This window comes from Oryctolagus cuniculus, chromosome 15, assembly GCF_964237555.1.
Source record: "Oryctolagus cuniculus chromosome 15, mOryCun1.1, whole genome shotgun sequence".
NCBI classification, from domain to species: Eukaryota; Metazoa; Chordata; class Mammalia; order Lagomorpha; family Leporidae; genus Oryctolagus; species Oryctolagus cuniculus.
Genome location: NC_091446.1, coordinates 28,119,043 through 28,143,332, shown reverse-complemented (window position 1 = coordinate 28,143,332; position 24,290 = coordinate 28,119,043). Strand labels below are relative to the sequence as shown.

Below are 24,290 nucleotides of genomic sequence, written 5' to 3'. Positions count from 1 at the left end.
GGGGAGTGAACCAGCAGATGGAAAATCTCTCTGTCACTCTGCCCTTGCCCACTACCCCAGAGGTCCTTTGGGCCTCCCCCCACCCCCTGCCAGCTCCTGTCCTTCACCCCATCCCACCTCTGGCTGCGCTCACCCCAGGCCCTCCATCCACTTTGCCCCAGCCTTTCTGGCCTCCTCCCTCTCCCCTCCCACAATCCGCCTTCGCACTTCCTGTTTCCTCTACCTGGATTGCTCCACCCCCAGCTGTCGGATTGCATAATTTCCATCAGGTGGCTGCTCAAACGTTCCCTTCTGAGTGAGGCCTTCCTTGGTCACCCTATTTAAAGCCACTACCTGCCTGTGCAGCCATTCCCTCCTCAGCCCTGTTTCGGAGGCGGTGTCCTGCGTGCGAGTCCTCCCTGCCCCTCCATACACGTGAATAGGAGCTCCACAGTGCTTCTTGCTCTGTCCGCTCTACTCAGAACAGGCTCTGGCACATAATAGGTACTCAGTAAAGACTTATGGAATAAATGAATGGGAGTAGGGAAGGGCCTACAGTCCTGGAGTGGCAGCCTGGATCCAGGGGCGGGGGCCCTCCTAGCTTTGTCACCAGTTACGTGACTCCTGGGCTGCATGTCAGTTGTCCGCAGGGGGCGGAGCACTCCTAAGGCCCTTGGCAGTGGCGGCATTCCGGGGTGATGTCTGCTCAGCGCTGCACCTGTTTCCACCCGGCTGTGGGTGGAAGACAGCGGTGGGCAGCACCCAGTGCTGGGGGCAGGGAGAGCAGAGAGCTCCCCCATTCTCTCTAGACCTGCCTGGGTGATGTCTTGGCTCCCTTTGAAATGAGAGGCAGGTTTCTGGGAGTCCTGGCTGAGGGAGCAGTGCGGGAGAGCGGTCCAGCCCTCATGCTGAGCAGGGAGAAGTTGAGGCCTGGGGCGTGGGTCCTGCCAGGGTGCCCTGGGGAGTACTACAAGAGGAGTGTGATGGAGAGGGCCTCCCACACCAATCCCCTGGGGCCCGCACGCGGGGTGTAGGGTGCTGAGGCCCCTCGGGACCAGCACCAACTCCAGGGCAGGGTGGCAGGCCTTTTGGCTGAGAGGAGCCGCGGCCTCCACCCTCTCCTGGGCCTTGCAACAGCTCCCTGCTTGTTGTCCCTGAAATAAATGGGCTGAGCATATTGGGCCGGCAATAAGCCCTTGAAATCAGTTGTTATCACAGTTAACAACCAGTTTGGCTTCAGTTCAGGCTGTTAACTATCAAACCACTAAGTGCCGGTAATGATTGATTCTTGGCCAGTTGCAGCTTGAGCGGGCTGTAAAACCCCATTAGCGAGGGCTCTGGGGGCAGGAACCCAAAGATAAACAAGTTGGTGGGTGCCCTGGCCCGGCCCTGGCCCACTGCTCCCGGTTCAGCTTCCCCGGGTCCCAGGCCTGGGGTCCTGCTAAGAAGCAATCCCTTCCCAAGCCTCACAGCCTGGAGGACCAGGTGCTACCCTCCAAGCCACCTCTGCCACAGCCTCTTCCCTGCCGCAGCCCCCTTTCTCCTCCCCGTCGGGCAGGTCTGGCTCTCTGGACGACGCCCGGCACAGTTCCGTCCCCACCACCCCAAGGGCTCAGACGTCCCCGGCCTGGGATGTGAGAATTAGCTTTGGCCTAGCCAGTGAGCAGCCTTGGCCCAGCCTGGCCCCACTTTGGGGCTGGGATCACAGGCGGGAGAGCCTAGCATTCCACCACCACCCCCCAGACTCCCTCCTACCCTGTGGCTTCCCCCAGGAATTGCTCTCTCAAACAAATGAATGTGGGTAATTACTGGGCTGGGGGCTGGACAGGCGACCGTGCAGATGAAAGCGTTTCCTGGACGGTCTCTTCATTTGCATGGCATCAGAAGCTGCTCAGAAGGTGTGACTTTTCCCACAGTGAGACCCCAGCTCCTTGCACAATAAAGCCAGGCTGCTCACCCAGAATTAATTAAAGGGGGAGGGGAGCAGAGGAGCAGGCACCAAGAGCCCGGGAGCCTGAGCGAGGTGTCTCGAGCCCTCCCCACACCCCCGGGGGTCTCTGTGCCAGGGGAGACCTGCTCTACCCAGGGCCCCTCATCCCCCACAGAGACCACAGCAGGTGGCGTAAGCAGACCTCGTGGTGTCCCCAGCCCCTCGCCTCTTCCCACCGGGACCTGAGTCTCCTGATCCACGTGGACAGGCTGAGTTTGGGACTGGGGGCTGCAGCCCTGGGAGGCCCCCATGGTGGGGACTTGGGCTTCTGTCCCACCCCAAGGGGATGCCAAGTGAAGTGCCAAAGGATGGAGGCCTAGAGGGAAGAGATTTCTGGAACAGCTCAGTAACTGGCCCCGCAGAAGGCAGCCCATGCAGTCCGATGGGATTGTGAAGACTGGGCCAGCGCCGGGCTTAGGGAGACCTGCCTCTGGGCTGGGCCCCCCCCCCCACGCTGTGATGCCAATCTCACTGGTCCACCCACGGCCACAGCCCCCACCTACCAGGGGCCAGTCCTGCCCATGCCTCCACCGGCTCCACCACGCCCTGCGTCCTCCCTCGCAGCCTGGCCCTTTTGACATGTGACCTGCTGCTTCCCCCCTCTGACTGGCTTAGCTTCCACCATGACCCATGAGTTTCCGTTCTCGTCCTGTCCCATGCCCACCTCCCCTCCTAGAAGCCCTTGGAGGTTGGCAGCCCTTCTTGGACCGGAGGCCCCCTCCCCACGTTCTCCTGCCGCACCTGAGCTCAGCACCTGCTGCCTACAGCTCTGTTCTCAGATCCCCCGAAGTTAATAGCTTGTTCCACGTCACGATTATCAGCACCTGCACCCTGGCACCTGTCCCCAGCGCAGCCCCACCTTGGACCCTGGCAGCTGCTCTTTTCTTTCTGTTTCTGGAGTCCAATTCTCAGGGAGAGGAACCAGTTCTGGAATCTCCAGCCTGTCTCCTACACAGACCCGGCGCACAGATGGAGACTAATTTTTAAAGCCTTAGTCCATGCATGTACTCCAGTCCATGCTGTTCACCCTCTCTGGTTCCCAGGTGGCCCGGAGACAGTGTTAGCAACCACTCTCGTTGCGAGCCCCAGGTCCATGTGGGAGAGTTCCTGGGACCTGCCACGAGCCTGCTGCCCCTCTCCCTGCTTCTGTCCCCATGGGGAGACCCCGTAAGTGACAGTGATGGGGATGGCTGGCAGGCACGGGGCCTGAGGCTGGACAGACTCTGCACCAGTCAGAGCTGGGACTTTATCTGATGCATCAGAGCCACCCACCAGCTCAGGCAGGACAAGGTATAGGGGCCGGGGGCTCGCCCTGGCAGCAGTCATCCTCCAACATGCGTTTTTAATATGCAAGTGAAGTATTTCAATCATGGAATAGCAACTACCCTGCACTGACACCACCCTTGAAAGAGGCAACCCACATCACAACCTTCTCCTCCCTGCCCCCACCTGGCAGCCCCACCAGCTTGCCCTCCAGGTGCCCGCCCCAGGACCCCCTCTGTTACACCAGAACAAGCCCCCCACCCCCAGCAGGCCCCTGCAGGGATCCCAGGTCTAGGCCACTAACGGTTTTTTCTGAATGTAAGGAAGACAGACACCACACCCAAGTGGAATACAAAAATAGAGCCTCTCTTTTGTTTAAAAAAAAAAAAAAAACAGCAGAAAAAAAAAAAAACCCAACAGCAAACAATATGAACAACTAGAACCCGGGGCTCCTCCAGCTCCCCCCCAGCCTCCTGCGGCGCTGCGCACATCTTGCGGGAGTCTCTGGTGTGTGCGAGGGGGGTGACAGCTGTCCATCCCGCGGGGCGGGGAGGGCTGCGCCTATCGGGGCTCAGGGGCCCAAGTCCTCTGGCTGCCGCGCAGGCTGCGTGTGAAGGGCGGGTAGTTGAGGAACTCGAAGCGCAGGCTCTGCTCCGTGGTGTGGTGGCCGCGGGGCAGCCGCTTCATGAAGTGGACTTCGCGCTGGTGCTGGCGCGTCTTGGAGCCCTTGCGCGGCCGGCCCTTGCGGGTGAAGGCCATGTACCAGCCCTCGTACTTGGCATTCTGCAGCGCCGTGTAGTTGTTCTCCAGCACGATCTCCGTGAAGACGCAATCCTTGCCTTTGCCGTTGCTCTGCAGGTAGGGGGGCCAGACACGGCGTTATGGAGCCCCACCACCACCACCACCACCACCACCGGAGGCAGAGGGCCAGCGGCCCAGACAGCAGGTGGGCACCCCAGCAGATGGCGAGGTGGGCAGGAGCCGCGGCCCCACCCCCTGCCCGGGCACCCGCTCTCTAATCCCTGCTCACAACCCGGAGCCCACCCGCCAGCTTCCTGTGCTCCTGGGCAGCAGCGACACATGGTTGTCTACGGAGGGGCCGGGCCCCAGCTCGGAGAGGCAGAGACAGGGCCCGGAGCCTGCCCGCTCTGGCCTCCTGCCCGCCAGTCTGGCTGGAGCTGCTCGCACCGTTTCCCCACCTGCCCCCAGCCCCGGGGCAGCCACCCTATGGGGGAGGGGAGGCCTGTGTGCGAGTCCCGAGCCCCTGAAGCCCAAGAAGCCGGGGAGCCCGAGGCTGGAGGAGCCGTGACTAATGGGGCCATTTCAGAGCTCGGCCGCGGGGCTGGGCCTGCGGCTTACTGAACATTCCAAATGCTGGTACCATGTAATTGGACATAATAGCAAAGCAATTTGGCGATTTGTTAAAAAGATATATGGAATTTACCACCTCCCCCCCCCACCCGCCCCTTCCCTGCCTCCCCTCTTTCTCCTTGGCGGTCATGGCTTTCGTCTCCCGGGCAATGTCCTCCTCCCTCGCCACCCCTCCACCACGTTCGGGTCACCCCAAGCCGGCTCCGCATCCCTCTGCCCACCTTGTTGAGATCAGAGCACCAGACGGCCCTGGAGGGGCTCTGCCAGCCCAGCCCACACCCCTCGCCCCAGGGGCCCCTCACCTTGGCAATCAGCTTCCCCTTCTTGTTCATACAGATGTAAAGACCTGTCTCGGCTCCTCGGACCCGAACCCGGCTCCCAAAGGTATCTGTCTCCACAATGAGCTTTGCTGGGGGAGAGGTGGGGGAAGCGGATGGTTACCCGGAGGTCCCTGACCCCAGCTGCTCCACACCCACCCCCCACCCCAGCTAGCCCAAGGATGTACCAAATCCCCGAGGGCCAGGTACCCAAAACGTGAGCCCCAACCCCAGCCCAGCTGCTAATGTGCTGTGCAGCCCTGGGCCTCAGGCCTCCCACGTAGGTTTAGAGAGGGGATTGGACAGGATCATGGTTTATGGAGAGGATTCCACAGAGGGGTCTGGGGCCATCCCACAGAGGGGCTGAAACTCCATTCCTTCCACTCTGAGCCACCCAGCGATGACTTTCAAGTCGATGCTCTGCGTAAAATCGAATTTGACTGGAGCTCCACAGCCGACCGAAGGGTCTCCGAGGCTCCTTCCACCTCAGCCTATTACGTCGTGCAGGTGCCTCACGGATCACCACAAACATCCGGGTGCAGAGGGACCCCGGCCCTGCGGCCAAGGTCAAAGCATACTGCCCTGTTCCTGCCACCTTGGGTTCCAACTCTCTGCGTCGGCCCCCACCCCCACCCCGGCCACCTCTCAGCAGCCTTGAAGGTGACACGGATGGGGACCGCTCTCCCTAAACTCACAGCCCAAAGCCGGCTGCTCTTCCGGAAACTCGGAACCTGAGCCCAGCTAGGAGCATCCTGCCTCTCCCTGAGGCTTCCCAGTCACCACGGCCCCGGCCCCGGTCAACAGCCCAATCCTCTCTGCTCTTTCAACCTCCACCTGGCAGTGCTCCTCACCCCGGGGACAAAACACCTTCTGTGGGGGAGCAAGGGAGAAAATCAGGGGTGCCTGTTTGGGATGGGACAGAAGGGACTGGGTCTCCTGCCCTCTCTCCAGCAGACCCCAGCCTTTTGTCTCCTTGAGAGAGACAGGCCTGTGCTGACACATGGCACCCTCTCTGTCCCTGAAGGCAGTGGCGGGGAGTGGGGTGCACCCAGGTCAGTAGGGCAGTGCTCTCCGGCCAGCCCATCCTCCCTCCCCGTTCACACAGGCACAGAGTGGGGACCCAGTGGCCCTAAGTCAGCGGGGGAGATGGAGACACGGGTGTCACCTCCCACCCACTCCTGCCCAGCTCCTCTTGAGCCCTGCCAGCCCTGGGGTCCTCTCCTGGTCTGCTTCCCACAGCGGCTGCCTGCAAGGGAAGGGAGAAGTGAGAGGACCCCAGTCTGCACTGTGGCCAAACGGGGCAGAGAGGGATGGAGTGGGGGCTTCTGTTCTGTCCTGGCACCTGCCCGCTGTGCGCTCCAGACTCGCCCTGTCCTGGCCGCACACCCACGGCCTGCAGCTCCTACTCTGGCCCTGCAGCAGGGACCAGGGAACTGGGCGGCCTCCTCTAGGTCTAAGGCAGAGGCGGGCATCAGATCGCTGTTGTGGGGAGACAAACCCCACTGCCAGCTCGGCCTCTCTTCCCTCGCCAGCATCCGAGGATGCTGGGCCATTTGCTCCGATGGAGCAAACCCTGAAGGAGCCGGGCACTCGTTCCCTTTCCTTGGAAGCCGAGAAGGGCAGCAAGCAGCCAATTTGGAGGGACAAAGGGACGGCAGGCCGGCGCTGCCAGCCCAGCGGGGGAGCCCGGCCACCGGGCAGGCTGCCCCCACCCCCACCCCACCCCGGAGAGCCCCTACTCCGCTTCCCCGATGGGTCTGGGGAGCTGGGGCTGCAGTTTACGGCGGCTTTCCCAACCGGGCTTTTGGAAAGCTTAACATTTTCAAACCTATTCTTCCACCCCAGTGACAGATTTATCCCAGGAAAATTATGTCTCCTCCTGCAGCTTTGAAGGGAAGTCAGCTACGTCGATGCAGAAAAAATGCAGCGAGACATACTCGATCCCCCAAACTGGCTCGCGAAGAGGAGAAAGTATTCAGGAAATGTTAAAAAAGGTGAAAGTAAGAAGAGTTTTAATCGCTCTGCCAGACGCGGGGGTCTCTCCAGAGATTCATAGAGAACAATCTTGAACCTCTTTTTTAACATTTACAGACTCACAACTCCTTTCAAACTCCACATCTGAAAAAAGACTCGCTCTTTTTCTGTTTTATATCATTCTTCATTTTTCTTCTTAGCTCTTAAAATGCCTCACCTTTTTATTACATTTTAATAGAGTCTTCCCCTCTCCTTTCATGCTTGTTTAACTTGGTCATTATTTAAAGGTTTTTAAACGCACAATAATCGCTCTCTAAAAACAACACCAGCCGCCCAGAGGGCTCGCTTTGCATCCAGGACTCTGGAAATTGGCCCCGTTTCCAGGCAGGAATATTGAATGTTTTAGAAATCAATCAGTCCTGGGCCCCGAGACCGGCAGGAGCTCCCAGCACTCACCACCCCGCGGGGAGCTGGTGGTCCTGCCCAAGCCGACTGCCTGGGTTCCCCGCACTGGAGCAGCCTCAGTCCCTTGTGTAGGGGACCCTTCCCCAAGCTGCCCGGGGTGGGGGCACTTCTTTCCCTTCTCGTACCCGCTCCCCTTTGGTGGGCCCTGACCACATATCCTCTTTCAAGAGCTTCCCTCAAACCTGGGCCCCCTCCCCAGGAGCCCCCTGACTCCACCTTTAGCTGGGGAGAGGTAGATGGAGGGGGGAGGTGCAAAGGGAGCCAGCCTCCTGGATTTCTTCATCGCTGGGCAGGGAAGGGGGCACCTGCGGGCCGAGTTCTACCCGGGCCCCTGTCCCTGCCCTCTGTTCTTCCGCAGCTGACCCTACACACATACACACACACACACACACACACACCTTGCTGCCTTAACTCCTTGCCTTGTGCGCGGGGCCTCCCGCCAGCCCAGCGCGCCCCTGTTCCTGGAGCTGTGGCCCCACGGGGCGCCTTACCGAACGGGTCGCCGTCCTCTGCCATGGCGTTGATGCGCTTGTTGGCCAGGACCTGCACGTGTTTCCCGCTGGTGCGGCTGTACAGCTGGTAGGTCCGGATGAGGCGGCGGCTGAGCTGATCCGTCACCAGGCTCTGCTCCCTCACATGCTGTGTAAAATTAGGTGAGGACTGAACAGTTACCTTTAGGAAATTGAAAAATACACAACACGCCATTATAATGCTACTCCGCCCAGGGGCCCGAGTGGCCCCGTGGCCCTGCACCCCCCTCCACTGCACCAGGCAGCCAGCAGGGGCGGGGTGCCCCCCCGACGAGCCGGCTCGGGCCACCATCCCCCACCCGGGAAGCCAGGCAGCCCCGGCACAGCGCGGACGAGCCCGGGGTGGGGAGAATCCGGACCCACCTGTTGGGCAGCACCCTGGGGCTCCTGGGCAGCTCGCAGCAGGGAAGTGAGCGCCCTGCCCAGCGCAGGCCCCCCGCCCGGGCCTTCCTGGAGGAGCAGGGCGCTTTTCAGTAGGGAGGCAGCGCTACCTGACCCGTGACATTTATAAAGACAGATTTACAGAGCAAATGTCGAGAGCGCGCAGGGCTGGGCACACGGTCGTTCGGTCAGACCGGCCACAAGCGCGCCCAGAGGGTCGCGGAGAGGGCCCTCGCTTCAGCCACCTGAACTGCCCCCCCGACGGCGAACGCGCCCTGGCCCCAGCTGGCCCCGTCCCCAGCGGCCAGGTGTGGCTGCTCCTAGGTTCCCCTCCACTCCTCCCGCAACCCGGCTAGGGCGCGTCGGAGACAGCGCTGGACTCCGACTCCCCAGGTTCCAGCCTGGCCACGCACTCGCTGTGTGACCTTAGTCGGCGCGCGACCTCTCTGTTCTCAGCTCCCTCCACGGGCTAGTGCGGGGCTGGATTTCTAAGGGTTCCTCCAGCCCTGCCGTGCTGGTCTCGGGGTCGGCCCTCGCGCCCCTGCCCGTCAGTGCCACCCCGGGTCCCCGCCGGCGCGCCCGGCCGCCGTCTCTGCGCGGTGCTGCTCACCTGGGCTTGGAGGCAGAGAACCAGCAAGTGCAACAGCCTGTGGGAGACAAAAGCGGGCGGGAGAGCGCGGTGAGCGCAGGGCGCGGCGGGCGCGGGCCGGCGGGGCGCGGGGGCGGCGGTACTCACAGGCAGCTCAGCGCCGAGCGGGGGCTGCCCATGGCGCGCGGCCCGGGAGCACCGGGACCCCGGCGGGAGCACCGAGACCCCGGCGGGAGCGCGGCGTCCAGCGGGCGGCCGCGGACGGCGAGCGGAGGGCGCAGAGGCCGAGGGCGGCTCCGGTGCGGGAGCCCAGCGGCGGTCCCGACGCGGCGCCGCGGGGCCCGTGGAGTGTCGTGCTCGGCGCGCCGCGCGGAGTCGCTCTGCGCCGCTGCCGGAGCCGGTGGCCGCTGGCTGCTCAGGAGCCGGAGCGGGCGGGAGGGTAACGGGCCGGCGGGGTGGGTGGGTAGGTGGGGAGGGAGGGGGAGGGGTGGGCGGGGGGCGCCGCACCGGGCGCGAGGGGGGAGCGCGGGCGGGCGGCCGGAGCCCGCAGCCCCCGGCTGGGAGCTGGGGCCGGGTCGCAGCCCCAGGCGGGGGCGGGGCGGCCCGGGGCGGGGCGGCCGATGAGTCTGGGATTGGGGGGGTCTGGGTTAGGGGAGGGGTCTGGGGACCCGCGGGAGGGGCGGGGGCGACCGGCGTGGGCGCCTCCCCCTGTGCCCGGCCGGTCCCCTCGCGCGTGCTCTTGGGGCCCAGAACGCGCGAGGTTTGGAGCCGCATCGGGCCGCCTGCTGGATGCGGCCCAAGACCCTCAGCAAGGGTGTCGTGGCCCCCCGGTACGCTTGAGTCTGATGGATCCAGATCCCCGCCGTGGGGCCAGGTCAGCTGATGCCACTGCTCCCGAGTCACCTACTGTGTGCTCCCACCGGGCCTGCCCCTGGAAGCAGCAGCTGAGAGTGAGGGAACTGCCACGGCGCACGTTTCTGCTGTGCCATGGGGACCCGGGCCGGCCGGTCTCACCTGGCTCGCTGTCTCCATGGAGGCCCTGGGAGCAAGAAATGCCGCCCCTTTCCCCACCCCGTTGTCACCATCACCTGCCCCTGTCCTCCCCCATGCCACCTCCATAGGAGCCTGAAGCTTGAGAGGAGCCAGGAGCCACCTATGTGGAGGGAGGGGCCCAGAGGCCCCTGGCAGGACCCCCAGCCACTGCCCCCCCAGCCTAGCAAGCTCTCTGCCGAGTGTTCTCCCAGCAGCGGGGGTGAGGGAGGATTGCATGGGGGGCCTCCTAGCACCTTCCCCCTCAGAGCCCCATTGCTTTCATTACCGGTATTCACAGACCCTTGTGTACCAGGCCCCTGTCAGCTGGAGGGTGACAAGCTGGGGGCTTGTGCAAGCCCTTCCTAGCCCCTCACCGCATGGCTCCCTGTCCCCAGCTTCCGGCTTCTGTGGGAGCAGCTAGGGTGGGCAGAGGTGACCCAACAGGTACTTCTGAGGAGCAGGTGGAATGGGATGCTCTACTCAGCTGTGCCTCCACCCACAATTCCCCACTGCCCGTGGAGGGCCCTCTGTGTTCCTGGGCGTAAAGGCTGGGGGCAGGGGGAGAGGGTGTCCCAGGGAGCCCTTGTCCGGCAGCAGAGCCAGCACCTTCGAGCTGCCCCGTCCCTGAGCCGCACGCCCGACCCTAAATGCAAACACTCAGCAAGGCACACCAGGGAACACTGTCAGAGGGCTTGTGTAGCGCCCTCGCCCCTCCTCAGAGCCCACCTGCCACCTGCCCCAGGAGTCGGCTCACTGTCCTCACGGACCTCCAGGCGAGGCCATGTCTTAGGAGCTAAGAACCTGCAGTCCCCGGTCCAAGGCTGGGCAGAGTTGCTGTGCAGGTCGTGTCTGTTGCATGAATGACTGACTGAGGGAGCCACAGGGAAACTGGCAGAGCATCTAGGCGTCAGCCTGTAAGCAACTTCCCCAGAGAGACTTGCCTGCACCCCTTCTAACAGCTGATTACTGCGCATGCGTGTCTGCCGCAGGCTGGCTGGCACTGTCTGGAGCCCACTGGGAGGGGGACCCCTTCCGGCGAAGCTAGGCCAAGGGCTCCAGTGCTTCGCTGTGACTTGGAGGCCGGCACTGGGACGTGTGGAGTGAGCACGTGCTAGCAAGGAAGATGTCTGCTTACTGTGATAACCTTGCATCCTGTGCACAGAAGACCCTCCAGACCGCTGGTGTGTAGTAATGAACTGTGAATGAGCCAACAAATGAATGAATGAATGAATGAATGAATGAAGAGCTGGAGAGCAGGGGATGGGCGCTTCCTGAAAGGAAAAGGCCTTCTCCCCAGCAGGGGCCAGCTCTGCAGGGGGTCGGAGGATCCCAGTAGGGACTTGGGGGGGCAGCCCACCCAGGAGTGTGCCTGGTCCCGGAGGCACAACCAGGGCTACTCCCTGGAGAGCACCTGGCACAGACCAGCCTGGTTTGGGGGCTCCAGGAAGGTTCCCAGGCTCTGGACTGAACCCCCATGATCTCTCATCGCTCTTCCTGGGAGGAGAAGGGCCCACAACCTCTGCTGGGGGCTCTGTGGGACTAGAATTCCTTTGCATGTGGAGTCCCCCCCATCTGAACCCTGGGCCAGTGGGGAGGCAGGCAGTCTTCTGCTCTCCCCAAAACTTCTTGTTTTGCCCGGGCACGCCCCATGACTGACAGATGCAAATGTCCCGCCGGGCCCCCGCAGGCCGCGCTCGGCCTCCCCAGACCGCTTGCTCGCTCGCCTCCCGGCCAGCTACTCCTTTATCTTATCAAAGCCCAGTAATTACAATTGCTATTTTGTTTCCTCGAATCTGCAATCAGAGCTCCCGGGCCCAGATGAGGGAGCGCCTGTCAACCTGATCGCTGAGTGACAGCCCGGCCACCTTCCCCGGCCGCCCCCACACTCCGCAAACACAAACACACACACGCACACACACTCCCTCGCCTGCAAACACAAACACACACCCCTCGCCAACACAAACGGCCCCTTCTCCGCAAACACGCCCTCGCCGGGACCCAAACACACACCTCAGCGTCCGCCCCAAAGCGCCCCTCGCCCCCCACCCCCGGCCCCGGGCGCTCGGATCCAAAGCCCGGACCGCGCTCCGACCACGCGCGCCGCCTGCGTACCGCGCCCAAAGCGCCGCGCGCCCACAAGCACATCGCCGAGACTGCAGCTGCACTTTGGCCCCCAGAACTCTGGCCTGTCCCTCCTCCCAGGGTCTGCAAACTCCGAGTCCGTCTTCACCCCCGGCGCTCCTACTGTGCGCTGAGAGGGCAGAGAAGGGGACTCGGGGGCCAGCGGAGGCAGGGCGGGAGGAAAAGCAACCCCCTGCTGTGCCCGTGGGGCGCCCCGTCGGGCCGGGAGACCCTGGGACAGAGGGACCGATGTGGATTGGGCTCCCACTGCGGGCAGGAGCGCGCTGCGAGCGCCGCGGCGCGCGCGCGGTGGGGGGGTATACACTGGGGTGGGCCCCGCCGCGCCCGCGCGGCTTCCCAGAACAGATGACTCGGCGCAGTGCTCATCGGGGCTCGCGCACCTCCAGCCAAGCACGTGTCTAGGGCTTCGGATAGGAAGGTTCCAACACGAGCCCTTCGAATGAAGGCATGCGTGCAAGCCCAGCAACTTTATTCCCTCGCTTTGCGTCTGAAATTCGCCCCAGGTGCACCCTCGCGCGGAGCGCACGGCTCCGAGGCCCCGACACGGCGCAAGGCGACGGCTCCTGGGACGTCTCCGGCGGCGGTGCGGCCACCCGCGCTTCCAGCGTCGCCCACCAGAGGGCGCCAGCTCCGCTCTCCCCTCTCTCCCCTTCCATCCAGGGCCGCTGAGGCCACTTGTCCCAAGGCTGGCGCCCTCAGCCCTGGCTCCCCTGGGACCCTGGTCACCACAGCACAGAGAAGAGTCACCTTCCTTTGTCCTCAACTTGTGGAAGAAGGCAGGTTGAAAATGAACCCCCTAGCACCTCCCCACACCATAGGGCAAAACCCTGCTCTTTCCCAGTTGCTTCAGAGTGCTGCCCTGCACGGTCAGGACCCCGCCTGTCCCAGTGCAGCCCTTTCTCCGTCCCCGGGGCCCTCCCCCCGGCCCACGTACTTGTCCAGCAGTTGGTGCTGGCGTTGGCCTGACCCCTGCAGGGCCCTGTTTTCAGTCCATCCTCAGCCTGTCTGGCCCCAGGCTGTCTGGGGAGGTAACTCTTGGTTTGTTTATTTGTTTGTTTGTGGGGCACTGATCCCTCCCACCCCCCCACCCCCATCATCACAGCTGCTGAACTGCTGACCCCAGAGCCGGTCACCCTCATATCAGCTGCCTCCCCTTCTTGTCCTGGCACAGCGGCAGCCAGGCCCCAGAACCACTGGGGGCCCCCAGGCCAGGCGGTGTGCCAGGGGGCAGGGACCCCTGGGCCCAGGAGACCAGTTCCCACAGGCCCCTTTCTGCCCCCATATGCCAGGCCACCGGGATTCTGGTTTCCCTGTCACCCAATCTGGTCAGTCCCTTCCATCTGGCCCCTGGAATCAGGTTTCTAAGGGCCCAGCGCACTCAGGAAGGGCTGGCAAGACTGGAAGGAGGAGCGAAGGCTGGTCCCCGCCCCACCTCTCACCAGCCCTCCTTGGGTCAGAGCCCCCTTACCAGGCAAGGGATGCACATTCCTCAGGCTGCTTATCTGCCCCCTGCCCATCAGCCTGAGTGCTGACAGAGGCCCAGGCCCCTTGTTTGGACACTGATAACCTCCTGCGACGGCCCTCCCCCACCTGCAGAGGCTGGGAACCTGCAGGGTGTTGGGAGGTCCCAGGCCTGGTGCTGGCTCAGGGCTCTAGGGACAGAAAGATCCCACACTGTCCCACTCCCCCAGACCCAGGGGCACCCTCGGTGCTTCCACAGTGCCACCTGGTGGTCCCTAGGGAAATGTCACCTGGATTGGGAAGAAGCCACACAAACTGGTTGCAAAAAACCTCGGGCCACTTTATTTCAACCTTTACCCAAAAATGTAAAAAGTGGTAAAAATGTATCCTTCTAAGCTTCACACACTGACCTCGGATACTCAGAGGGAGGGGAGCTGAGAAGGTCAGGACAAGAGATCAGAACTCCTCCCACCCCTACAGAAAAGGGCAGTGCCAGGCTGGGGGCAGTTCCGGAACATCGGGGTCCCGGGGAGACCTGGCCCCTTCCCTCCTAGCTCTGGCCAGATCCTTCCCCCACAGCCGAGCCCCAGAGTCTGCTCTTCAATGGAGAAGAAACATCTGAAATTCTTGAAACTTGTCCAGGAACATGGTGCATGGTGCACACCGCGGGCAGCCGGCTGACCTGAGAAAGCAAACAAGGGTTCAACACTCAGGCCCTCATCTGCTGCACGCGCCCAAGACCCGGCTGGCACTCCTCCCCCTTACTCACCGGCAAGCGCTAGGGCCTGCCCCCCTGCTTTTTGGCAGGCAGGATGGGGCACAACTCAGCTTCATCCTCTTCACTCTCCTCTTCATCGCTCTCCTCTTCCTCAGAGATATCATTGCTTATGGTGACTGGGAGGCAGACAGTGTGGGGTGGGTTAAAGCCAGACCCCGGTCACACCACACCATGCTCTGTGCCACTAGGTTTCCAGGGACCCTGACCCCCCAGAGCTCCCAGGTCTAGCTGGGGAGAGCCCAGGTTCTCCAACTGGGTGACAAAAGCCAAGAGAGGCCACGTCACTGGAAGAGCTGGGACAGGCTCCCTGGAGGAGAGGCAGCAAATGGAGGGCGCGTACTGGAGGAGGCACGGCCTGCGGGGCACTCAGGCTACATGCGGCTGCACCTGCAGACGTGGCCAGGACGAGACAGGAGTGTGACGGGGAGGAAGGCCACGTGGGGAGACCACCAGAGGCGAAGGAGAGCCCCCCCCTCACCAATCTGGTGTCGCCCAGTGATCCGCACAGGGCCGGAGCCCGACTTCAGGCGGAAGGTTACAGGTGGCTGGAGCTGGAAGTCATCCAAGCTGAGCTGGGAGGAAGACAAGGAGGAAAAGTCTGGTCCACCAGGCCTTGTGTGACCAGTACTGAAGTCTACACACACCCACCCACACACACACACACATGCACACACGCGTGCACGCGGTACGCTTGGGGCACTCACCATGGGTTGACAGGACAACCTGAGGTTGGCCACAGGGACAGCAATTTCCTGGTGGTCGTGGTTCCGGGCCACAACCTCCACCACATTACACTCGTCCTTGGCCCCCTCGGTGAGGCAGAGCTGGGAAGGGTACACAGGGCCTCAGGGTCTCCTCGAGGCAGGGAGACCACCACATGTGAAGCCATCTACCCTAGAATCTGCCGTCTCGGAGGTCCCTGGATCCCCTGGCCAGGGGAGCTGCCCACGTCTGGGGTCGGGGGTGGGATGGGGGAGAGGTCCAAAGCGCTGCCTGCCCAGGTGTACTCCTCGCCACCCCCTCTTCTGCCCCTCACCATGGTCAATGCCAGCACGTGCTCTGCATCATCCTCTTCCTCTACCTTGAAGGTGAAGGAGCGCGTGTGCCCGGAGAGCTCACAGCCTGGGAGAGAGTGTGAGTATGCGTGACTGCGTGTCTGGGGGCGAAGGGGCGTCTCACCAAGCCCCGGTCACGTGCAGCCATGGACTGACTGGCCACCAGAACCCTGGGGCCGCCCCGCCCATCCGGAGCAGGGGTCCCTCCGCTGCCTGCCACTCGAAAGGCCGGAGCCAGGCTCCCTGTCCGCGACGAACAGCGAAGCAGCCCTCCGCCCCACCCACGTCGCGCACCCATCCGCATTCCTGTTCCTTCCCTCCACCTCGGGCGCCCCAGCACCGCCCTCAGCCTCTCCTCTCCCCAATACCGAAGAAAAAACTGTCCATCATGACTGGGGCCGGGACCCGGAGACCTCCGACGCCCCCGGCACGGACACGGCTCTCCTGGCTCAAGACCGCTAAGGCGGCTGCAGCGCCGGCGGCCATGCTGCAAGGGTAGTGTCCAAATCCCGCCCCCGACACGTACAAAGCGAGGGACCTTGGCCCAGTTCCGGCCCCGCCTATTAAAGGAGACGCTCAGTGTGGGAGAGAGGAGGCATCCTAACCGAACTGGCAGCTCCGGCCGGTCTCGCCCAGGAGTGCGCCGCCTCCGCTCAAACCTGCGTCAAGACCGCAGAGGTAACTGCTCGGAAGGACGCATCGGGGGTAATGTTCCTTTCCTCCGTCACCTGCACCTCCTGGCACCCCGTACAGTGTCGCCTGTGCGCCAACCCGGAGTAAGCTTTCGTTAAAGGAGGTGCGGTGTGAACACCTCCCCTGCTCCCTCCCTCCGCAAAGGCGGGGCTGAGAGGAGGGCTCCTCTAGGGGAGAGCTCAAGTTTGTGGGCCAAGGAAGATCCCTTGCTTGAGGAACCCCCGGCCAAGTCCCATTCTCAGCTCTCTAGCAGACACCCTCTCTACGGGCCCTGCGGCTTGCTCCTGCGGCTTGCTCCGCAGATGGGCCAGTTAGGAGGGCTGTGACGGGCAGCTGATCCTGGCATTCCAGCAATTCCAAGTCAGCTCAGGAACACCCTTCAGCCTTCACATTTTTTCTCACAAAACCTGGGCCACTCCCTCCATCTTTCACCTCCTTATTAAGAAATAAGGCAAACTCTGTGTTGCCTATCCTGTTAGATCGCACAATCTCAGACTGGCTGCACTACTTCATAAACTGGGCATGCCTAAAATGCAGTCCGCTTTGCTTCTGCCTTGCTTTGTGGGAAATCTGGAAGGAGCCTGCAGGGGAGGGGTGCCTGCAAGCGCAGCCTCTAACTTGGGGCAGCCGTGGGCTGAGGGGCATCTGGGCTGAGGGGCATCGGAGAAGCAGATTCACACAGCACAACAATACACGCATTCACTTCAAGTTTTATTTTGCCTCTTGCATGGTCTTCAGATAGTTTTACAGTTCGTATTCTATAGGAACTGAGCTGTGATCTAAACAATCAATGAAATGTCATTCCAACTTTAATAAATACTCATAACCACAGAAGGTAGTATAGCTCTTTATGATCCTAGAGTGATGACGGTATAGACCCAGACATCTGTTTCATATGGTTAACAACTGTGACCAGAGATAAGCCAAAATGATTCTTAAAACCAAGATAAAACCAAAAGCAACTTGCTGAAAACCCTGATTGCTGATGAGGCTGACCCTGGAATCCTCCAGATAAAATGCTAGAACTGTCCACAAGCGTTTGAGATGCACTCAGGAAACTTCGGCCTAAGTTTTAAATAGTTATCTTGGGATTTTCCCTTTACCTCAGCTCTCAAAAATGCAAACCTGGCTCCAGCTGTTCAGTACACCATTATCCTTCTCCCGGTTAAGGTTTCTACCCTAAACATGAAGCACCCCTTTCTTCTCACCCATTCGGTATACATTCTTGGTTGGAAGTCACTAGGCGCCACTGCATACAATGCTTTACAATTCTCTCAAAAACCACATTGGTGGACTTCTATGAAGAAAAATGATTCAAGTTTCCTTCACTCAGCTCAAAGTTAAACACCTGATTCAAAACTGTAAGGAAGATAACAAAAGTTATGAAATCTATGGAGAAGTCAACCAGCCATGATTAAAAAATGAATCCTAGAGAGATTACCTTCCAGCCTCATGTTCAGAATCATTAAGAACACCAAATCTAAATTAAAACACATGAAGCTTTCAGAATCTGTGATTAAAGGAAAAAGAGGGTAAACCATAAATCATTGGTTAAAGTGTGCTCATTCTTTAAAAATTAGTTATAAACATGCAAGAATTAAAGACCAGTAGTAACTGGTCTTGACATTAAAGGACAACTGATCTAAGGGCAAATGGGATCAGTCAGTCCCGAGCCCTACTGGACAGATGTCCAAACTAACACTTCGCATGCTGACCTGCCACTGAGGTGAATTTCCAGAAGTGACTGCACTTTGCAACAGACTGAGTCCTAAGTTAGGCTCTCATACCCAAAATGGTCCTGGCCGAGCCCAAGGTGGGAGAGGCGCTTTAAAAATAAAACTTCTAAAGAAAAAAACCCCAAAGACAAAAGAAAAGAAATCCACCTTACACTGATTTACATTCTTCAAAGTGCCATCCTGAACCCGCACCCTTTCATTTTCAAAAGGAAAAATTTTACAAAAACAGTGAACACAAAGGATAGTCAGTTACAGCTAGTAGTTTATATACAATGAAGTTTACAAGTTTGTCAATTTTAGGCTTTTGCCACAAACCAACTGCACATTTGTCCCTACAAAGCACAAGCTGGAACCAATGGTCACTACAGGAGACAACTGGCCAGGGCTTTACAAAAAGCAGAAATATTGAAATCATTTATTCACCCTAAACTAATGCCGCAACCATCCCAACTGGGAATCTCCACGCTGAAGCCTCTGAAACCCACTAAATCTCTCTCATCACTGCTATGTCCCCAAAGAATGAGATACTTCACTCAAGACTGAGGGTGACAGAGGTGATATTACTCTTAGGGGAGAAATGCAACCACACTGGATGCAGAAAATAGTGCTGACTACATTTATTGAGGAGCCCCTTTCCCTGCATATGCCCACGTAAGAGGTCTTGGTGGCACCTAACACAACACACAAGACCCAACCCCGAGAAGAGGCCTATGTCTCTGTTCCATACAGAATCTGCAGCAGTACTATCTTCTCCCAGTGAGTAGTCTGCAGTGCGCCGGGTGAGTTTTACAGTCTTCTTGGTTTCCAATTCAGTTGGCTGATTTGTTGCCGCTCTAGAAGCTGAACTGTATGAAGACCCCAACCACCACCCACGAGGTGGAGTTAAGAGACTTTTGGACAGTTCACAGTGCCAACACATGTCACAGGCTCCGACCAAGTATAACAACATCCTTTGGAAATCCTTCCATTTTTGCAATTTCAAAACAGCCTAACTTGCTGTAAAATTCCAGAATTCTTTTATCATCTGGTCTCACTTCACAGAAAGCCCCCCGGGAGCCTAGAAATAAAACAAATATCCAAAACATAAAATTATGGATATGAGTTAGGTTAATCTTTAATATATCTAATATAGATAATAGAAGCTCTCAGCTCCTAAATTTCATTCCACAATTTATAAAAGCTCCTAAATTTCTATACTTCAATTTTAAAAGTTCATTATTAAAAAGGTCATAGAATTTCACTAAAAAAGAAATCAAGGCAAACAACAACCAAATAACCAAGAAGTTGTGTATTCTAAGACATACCCCACATGTCTGCATGATTCAGTTTCAAGAACGTTGACTTATCTTTTCCTCAGTTATTTAAATTAGCCCACAAAGGGGATACTACCAACTCAAAGATGCAACAGTAAACTAAGTGCATTCTCATGTATCAACAATCCTCCTATGAGAGCTTAACAAACTACCCATTTTCACAATGCCCAAGGTCTTTTACTTTTTTTTTTCTTTTTTAATTTGACAGGTAAGAGTTATAGACAGAGAGGTCTTCCTTCCGTTGGTTCACCCCCCCAAATAGCTGCTACAACCGGCGCTGCGCCGATCCAAAGCCAGGAGCCAGGTGCTTCCTCCTGGTCTCCCATGCGGGTGCAGGGGCCCAAGCACCTGAGCCATCCTCCACTGCCTTCCCGGGCCACAGCAGAGAGCTGGACTGGAAGAGGAGCAACCGGTGCCCATATGGGATGCCGGCGCCACAGGCAGAGGATTAAGCAAGTGAGCCACCGCAACGGCCTAGCGTTTTGTTTGTTTGTTTGTTTGTTTTAAGGTTTATTATTTGAAAGGCAGAGTTACAGAGAAGCTGAGGCAGAGAGAGGTCTTCCATCCGCTGGTTCACTCCCCAATTGGCCGCAACGGCCAGAGCTGCGCCAATCCGAAGCCAGGAGCCAGGAGCTTCTTCTGGATCTCCCACGTGGGTGCAGGGGCCCAAGGACCTGGGCCATCTTCCACTGCTTTCCCAGGCCATAGCAGAGAGCTGGATCAGAAGTGGAACAGCTGGGACTAGAACCGGTGTCCATATGGGAGGACGGCATTGCAAGCGGCGGCTTTACCTGCTCCGCCACAGTGCTGGCCAGTCTTTTACATTTTTAAAGAACCATTTAAAAGAAGACTATGCAGAGACCAGCACTGTGGCACAGTGGGTAAAACCACCAACTGCAGTCCCAGCATCCCATATGGGTGCTGGCTCAAATCCCAGCTGTTCCACTTCCAATCCAGCTTCCTGCTAATGGCCTGGGCCTCTGCACCCTGTGGGAAATCAGGAAGAAGCTCCTGGCTTCATATTGGCCCAGCTCCAGCTGCTGTGGCCATTTGGGGAGTGAAGCAGAAGATGGAAGATCTTTTTCTCTCTCTGCCTCTTTGTTACCCTTTCAAATCAATCAATCTTAAAAAAAAATATGCAAATAGAGACCATATGCAGCTCTTAAAAACTAAAACATTTAATACCTAGCTCTTTACAGAACAAGTTTTCATATTACTAATGTAAAGCAAATATTTTTAAATTAAGGTTGCATTTAGATAAAAAACACTTATGTTTCTCCCTTTAGGTTCATTTAAAATTTTCAAACATTATTTTTGGGCCCCTAGGCAAAAGAAATATAACCTCATGTGCTTATTTCTCATTTAGTTAGGGCTCACAATAAGCATTCATAGTGTAAAAGAACATTTTTCAATGGTTAACACACTTGATTTCTTGCACTATTAATGATGTAGAAACCAAAGCTTAAAAAGTGGGGAACGGAATGGGTAAACTAACAATTCATTTCTTTGCATTTTTATCCTAAAGCATACTCCTGCCTCTATCTTGCCTATGACAACTCCATGAATATGTACTCACCGTTAGCCTTCAGTGAAGACAGAAGGCAGGCCATCATGCTTTTGGCTACACTTGGGTCAGTTACTTTTTTGTGAATATCCATTTTTATCAGAGAAGGGAAGTTGGCAAGGAAAGTTTCTGGCAACACTTCCTGTTCTTCATGGAAACTCAACATTATTTTCTGTAAAAGAAAGAATGAATCTCTTGACTTTCATTAGTTACCTATCATACACCTATTAATTACAGAAGTCAGCAAGCAGTAATGAAAGCAATATGTTAATAACTCTTCTAGTCATTACATCATCATTACAGTCATTACAAAACTAATGGGCTTGTGTGATTCCAGCTGAATTTTCCTTTAGAGATTTATTTGAAAGACAGAGTTACAGAGAGACCTTCCATTCACTGGCTCACTTCCCAAATGGCTGCCAACAACCAGGGCTGGGCCAGGCCAGAGCCAGGAGCCAGGAGCCAGTAGCTTCTTCCAGGCATCCCACATGGGTTAAACTACCACCTGTTTCTCTAGCACCCCATACTGGAGTGCTGGTTGAAGTCCCATCTGCTTCATTTCTGGTCCAGCTCCCTGCTAATGCACTGGGAAGGCAGCAGATGTGGCCACTGTCACCCAGGCAGGAGACCCAGATGGAGTTCCAGGCTCCTGGCTTCAACTGGCCTCAATCCTGGCTGTTACCACCATTTGGAAATGAACCAGCAGATGGATGATCTCTCTTTTCCTGTCACTCTGGTTTGTTTGTTTTTTAAAGATTTATTTGGAAGGCAGAGTGACAGAGAGAGCATGCACTTCTATCCACTGGTTCACTCCCCAAATGGCTGCAATAGCCAGGGCTGGGTCAGATCAAAGCCAGGAGCCAGGAACTTCATCCAGGTCTCCTACGTGGATGCAGGGGCCCAAGTACTTGGGCCATCTTGTGCTGCTTTCCCAGGAGCATTAACAAAGAGCTGGATCAGAAGTGAAGCATCTGGGACTTTACTGGCACTCATATGGGATGCTGGCACTGCAGGCAGCAGCTTAACCCATTACGGCACATTATGCCACAGTAATGCAGTCCCATTACTCTGCCTTTCAAATAAATCTTTGAAAAAAATTTATTAATAAAAATTTTGTCTAAATGCAATGTGGTATCCTAGATTGGATACCAGAACAGAAAGAGGATATTAATGGAAAACCTGGTTAATAGTTTGCAATTTAGTTAACTTGTGACAGAACAGAAATACTCCTATCAGAAAACTCTCAGAGAAGCTCACTATTATTCCAAATTATGATGTAAATATATTACTGAGAAGGGAAGACGGTCTCCTAATGAACAACTGAATGAAACATTTCAATTACCTAAACTTGCCCTGAGTATCCAACAGAAAGACTGTAACTCCTCAAGTTTGGTGTTTTAAAAGGAAGGGGAAAGCTTCTTTAGTTGTCTATATATTGTTTTTATTTGAAAAAACACAGATGCTCCTTGTCTTTCAACAGGTTTTTTAAAAAGATTTATTTATTTATTTAAAAGGCAGAATTCGGCAAGGGTTGGTGGGGTCTTCCATCTGCTTGTTCACCCCCAAAATGGTCCCAACAGCCAGGGCTGGGCCAGGCTGAAGCCGGGAGTTTCATATGGGTCTCCCATATGGGTGGGAAGGGCCCAAACACTTTGGCCATCTTCGGCTGCTTTCCCAGGCCATTAGCAGAGAGCTGGATAAGGGGAACAGCTGGGAATTGAACCGGTGCCCATCTGGTATGCTGGCATTGCAGGTGGTAGCTCTTCTCACTAGGCCGTAATCAGCTCTACTCTTGATTCTAGCTTCCTGCTAATGTGTTCCCGTGGGAGGCAGCAGAAGATGACTCAAGTAATTGGGGACCTGCCACCCACATAGGAGAACCAGATTCGGTTCCTGGCTCCTGGTTTCAGCCTGGCCCTGCCCTGGCTGTGGCGGGCATTTGGGGAATTTGTGGTGTAGTAAGCCAACTGATCAGTGATCTCTGTCTCCGTGTCTTCCCCACACCCTCTGCCTTTCAATTAAAAAAAAAAGCCTTAAAAAACCTGCTGTGTGCTTTTTCAGTGCAGACCTGCTCCCTCTGTGTAGAGGCAGCAGAGGACACTCGGGCATTCACCATGGCCAACAAAAAGCCCAAGGAAGGTGTCAAGAGTAAAAACAGTTGTTTGGCAGTGGTTAACAGACTGGTTGGGACATCCACATCTCATATCAGAGTAACTGAGTTCAAGTCCTGGCCCCACTCCAAAATCCAGTTTCCTTGTAATGGAGGCAGCAGGTGATGGTTCAAGTATTTGGGTCTCTGCACTTGTGTGGGAGATCTGGACTGAGCTCCAGCTGGCTTTGGCTTGGCTCAACCCTGGCTGTTGCAAGCATGTGGGGAGTGAATCATCAGTTGGAGATCTCTGTCTCTGTCTGCCTTTCAAGTAATTAAAAACAAACATAGCCGGCGCCGCGGCTCACTAGGCTAATCCTCCGCCTAGCGGCGCCGGCACACCGGGTTCTAGTCCCGGTCGGGGCGCTGGATTCTGTCCCGGTTGCCCCTCTTCCAGGCCAGCCCTCTGCTGTGGCCAGGGAGTGCAGTGGAGGATGGCCCAGGTGCTTGGGCCCTGCACCCCATGGGAGACCAGGAAAAGCACCTGGCTCCTGGCTCCTGCCATCGGATCAGCGCGGTGCGCCGGCCGCAGCGGCCATTGGAGGGTGAACCAACGGCAAAGGAAGACCTTTCTCTCTGTCTCTCTCTCTCACTGTCCACTCTGCCTGTCAAATAAAAAATAAAAAAAAAATAAAAATAAAAATAAACAATGAATTTTAAGATAGACTTTTTTTTTTTTTTTTTTTGACAGAGTGGACAGTGAGAGAGAGACAGAGAGAAAGGTCTTCCTGGCCGGCGCCGCGGCTCACTAGGCTAATCCTCCACCTAGCGGCGCCGGCACACCGGGTTCTAGTCCCGGTCGGGGCGCCGGATTCTGTCCCGGTTGCCCCTCTTCCAGGCCAGCCCTCTGCTGTGGCCAGGGAGTGCAGTGGAGGATGGCCCAGGTGCTTGGGCCCTGCACCCCATGGGAGACCAGGAAAAGCACCTGGCTCCTGGCTCCTGCCATCGGATCAGCGTGGTGCGCCGGCCGCGGCGGCCATTGGAGGGTGAACCAACGGCAAAGGAAGACCTTTCTCTCTGTCTCTCTCTCTCTCACTGTCCACTCTGCCTGTCAAAAAAAAAAAAAAAAAGAAAGGTCTTCCTTTGCCGTTGGTTCACCCTCCAATGGCCGCCGTGGCTGGCGCGCTGCGGCCGGCGCACCGCGCTGATCCGAAGACAGGAGCCAGATGCTTCTCCTGGTCTCCCATGGCATGCAGGGCCCAAGGACTTGGGCCATCCTCCACTGTACTCCCTGGCCACAGCAGAGAGCTGGCCTGGAAGAGGGGCAACTGGGACAGAATCTGGCGCCCCAACCGGGACTAGAACCTGGTGTGCCAGCACCACAAGGTGGAGGATTAGCCTAGTGAGCCGCAGCGCCGGCCTAGACTAATTTGAATACAGAAGAGCAAAATGATTCTGCGGTACAGTTTAAGATTAAAAGGCATATACAACTTAGTAAACTAATGAAAGCCTACTGCAAACAAGGTTTTTCAATGAGGCAGATAAGGATCCTTTTCGATGGACCACCA

The 24,290-nt window shown here is 57.4% G+C and overlaps 3 protein-coding genes across 5 annotated transcripts in view; all 3 read right to left on the bottom strand.

Moving 5' to 3' along the window:
• Positions 1–3,640: 3,640 nt before the first annotated feature.
• On the bottom strand, positions 3,641–9,254 carry FGF8 (fibroblast growth factor 8). The gene is given in 7 exon segments (XM_070058253.1): positions 3,641–4,084; positions 4,906–5,012; positions 7,851–8,031; positions 8,253–8,339; positions 8,684–8,724; positions 8,727–8,917; positions 9,007–9,254. Coding segments are annotated over 7 exon segments (930 nt in total). The 5' UTR covers positions 9,039–9,254; the 3' UTR covers positions 3,641–3,793.
• A 4,559-nt stretch (positions 9,255–13,813) lies between these two features.
• NPM3 (nucleophosmin/nucleoplasmin 3) lies at positions 13,814–15,852 on the bottom strand. The gene is made up of 6 exons (XM_002718668.5): positions 15,696–15,852; positions 15,309–15,394; positions 14,977–15,096; positions 14,751–14,844; positions 14,264–14,388; positions 13,814–14,176 (listed from the first exon to the last, which is right to left on the bottom strand). The coding sequence occupies exons 1-5, from the start codon at positions 15,811–15,813 to the stop codon at positions 14,273–14,275; spliced, it is 534 nt and encodes a 177-aa protein (XP_002718714.1). The 5' UTR covers positions 15,814–15,852; the 3' UTR covers positions 13,814–14,176; positions 14,264–14,272.
• Positions 15,853–16,712: 860 nt separating this feature from the next.
• The window catches only part of OGA (O-GlcNAcase), a 36,327-nt gene continuing 28,749 nt past the window's right edge, over positions 16,713–24,290 (bottom strand). For all 3 annotated transcript variants that reach the window (XR_011382306.1, XM_008270388.4, XM_002718669.5), the window contains 2 exons: positions 20,646–20,805; positions 16,713–18,813 (listed from right to left, as the gene is read on the bottom strand). Coding sequence is in view for 2 of the 3 variants with exons in the window: in XM_008270388.4 (XP_008268610.1) it covers positions 18,677–18,813; positions 20,646–20,805 (297 nt within the window). In the remaining variant the exon portion in view is untranslated. The remainder of the gene's footprint in view (positions 18,814–20,645; positions 20,806–24,290) is intronic.

What these genes read in the sequence shown, in the direction of transcription:
- NPM3 (XM_002718668.5), bottom strand. Translation starts at nt 15,813, where the DNA reads ATGGCCGCCGGCGCTGCAGCCGCCTTAGCGGTCTTGAGCCAGGAGAGC. An exon ending in ACGTGCTGGCATTGACCATG is followed by an intron (nt 15,097 to 15,308) that starts GTGAGGGGCAGA and finishes TACCCTTCCCAG; the next exon opens with CTCTGCCTCACCGAGGGGGC. An exon ending in CACTGGGCGACACCAGATTG is followed by an intron (nt 14,389 to 14,750) that starts GTGAGGGGGGGG and finishes TCTGCCTCCCAG; the next exon opens with TCACCATAAGCAATGATATC.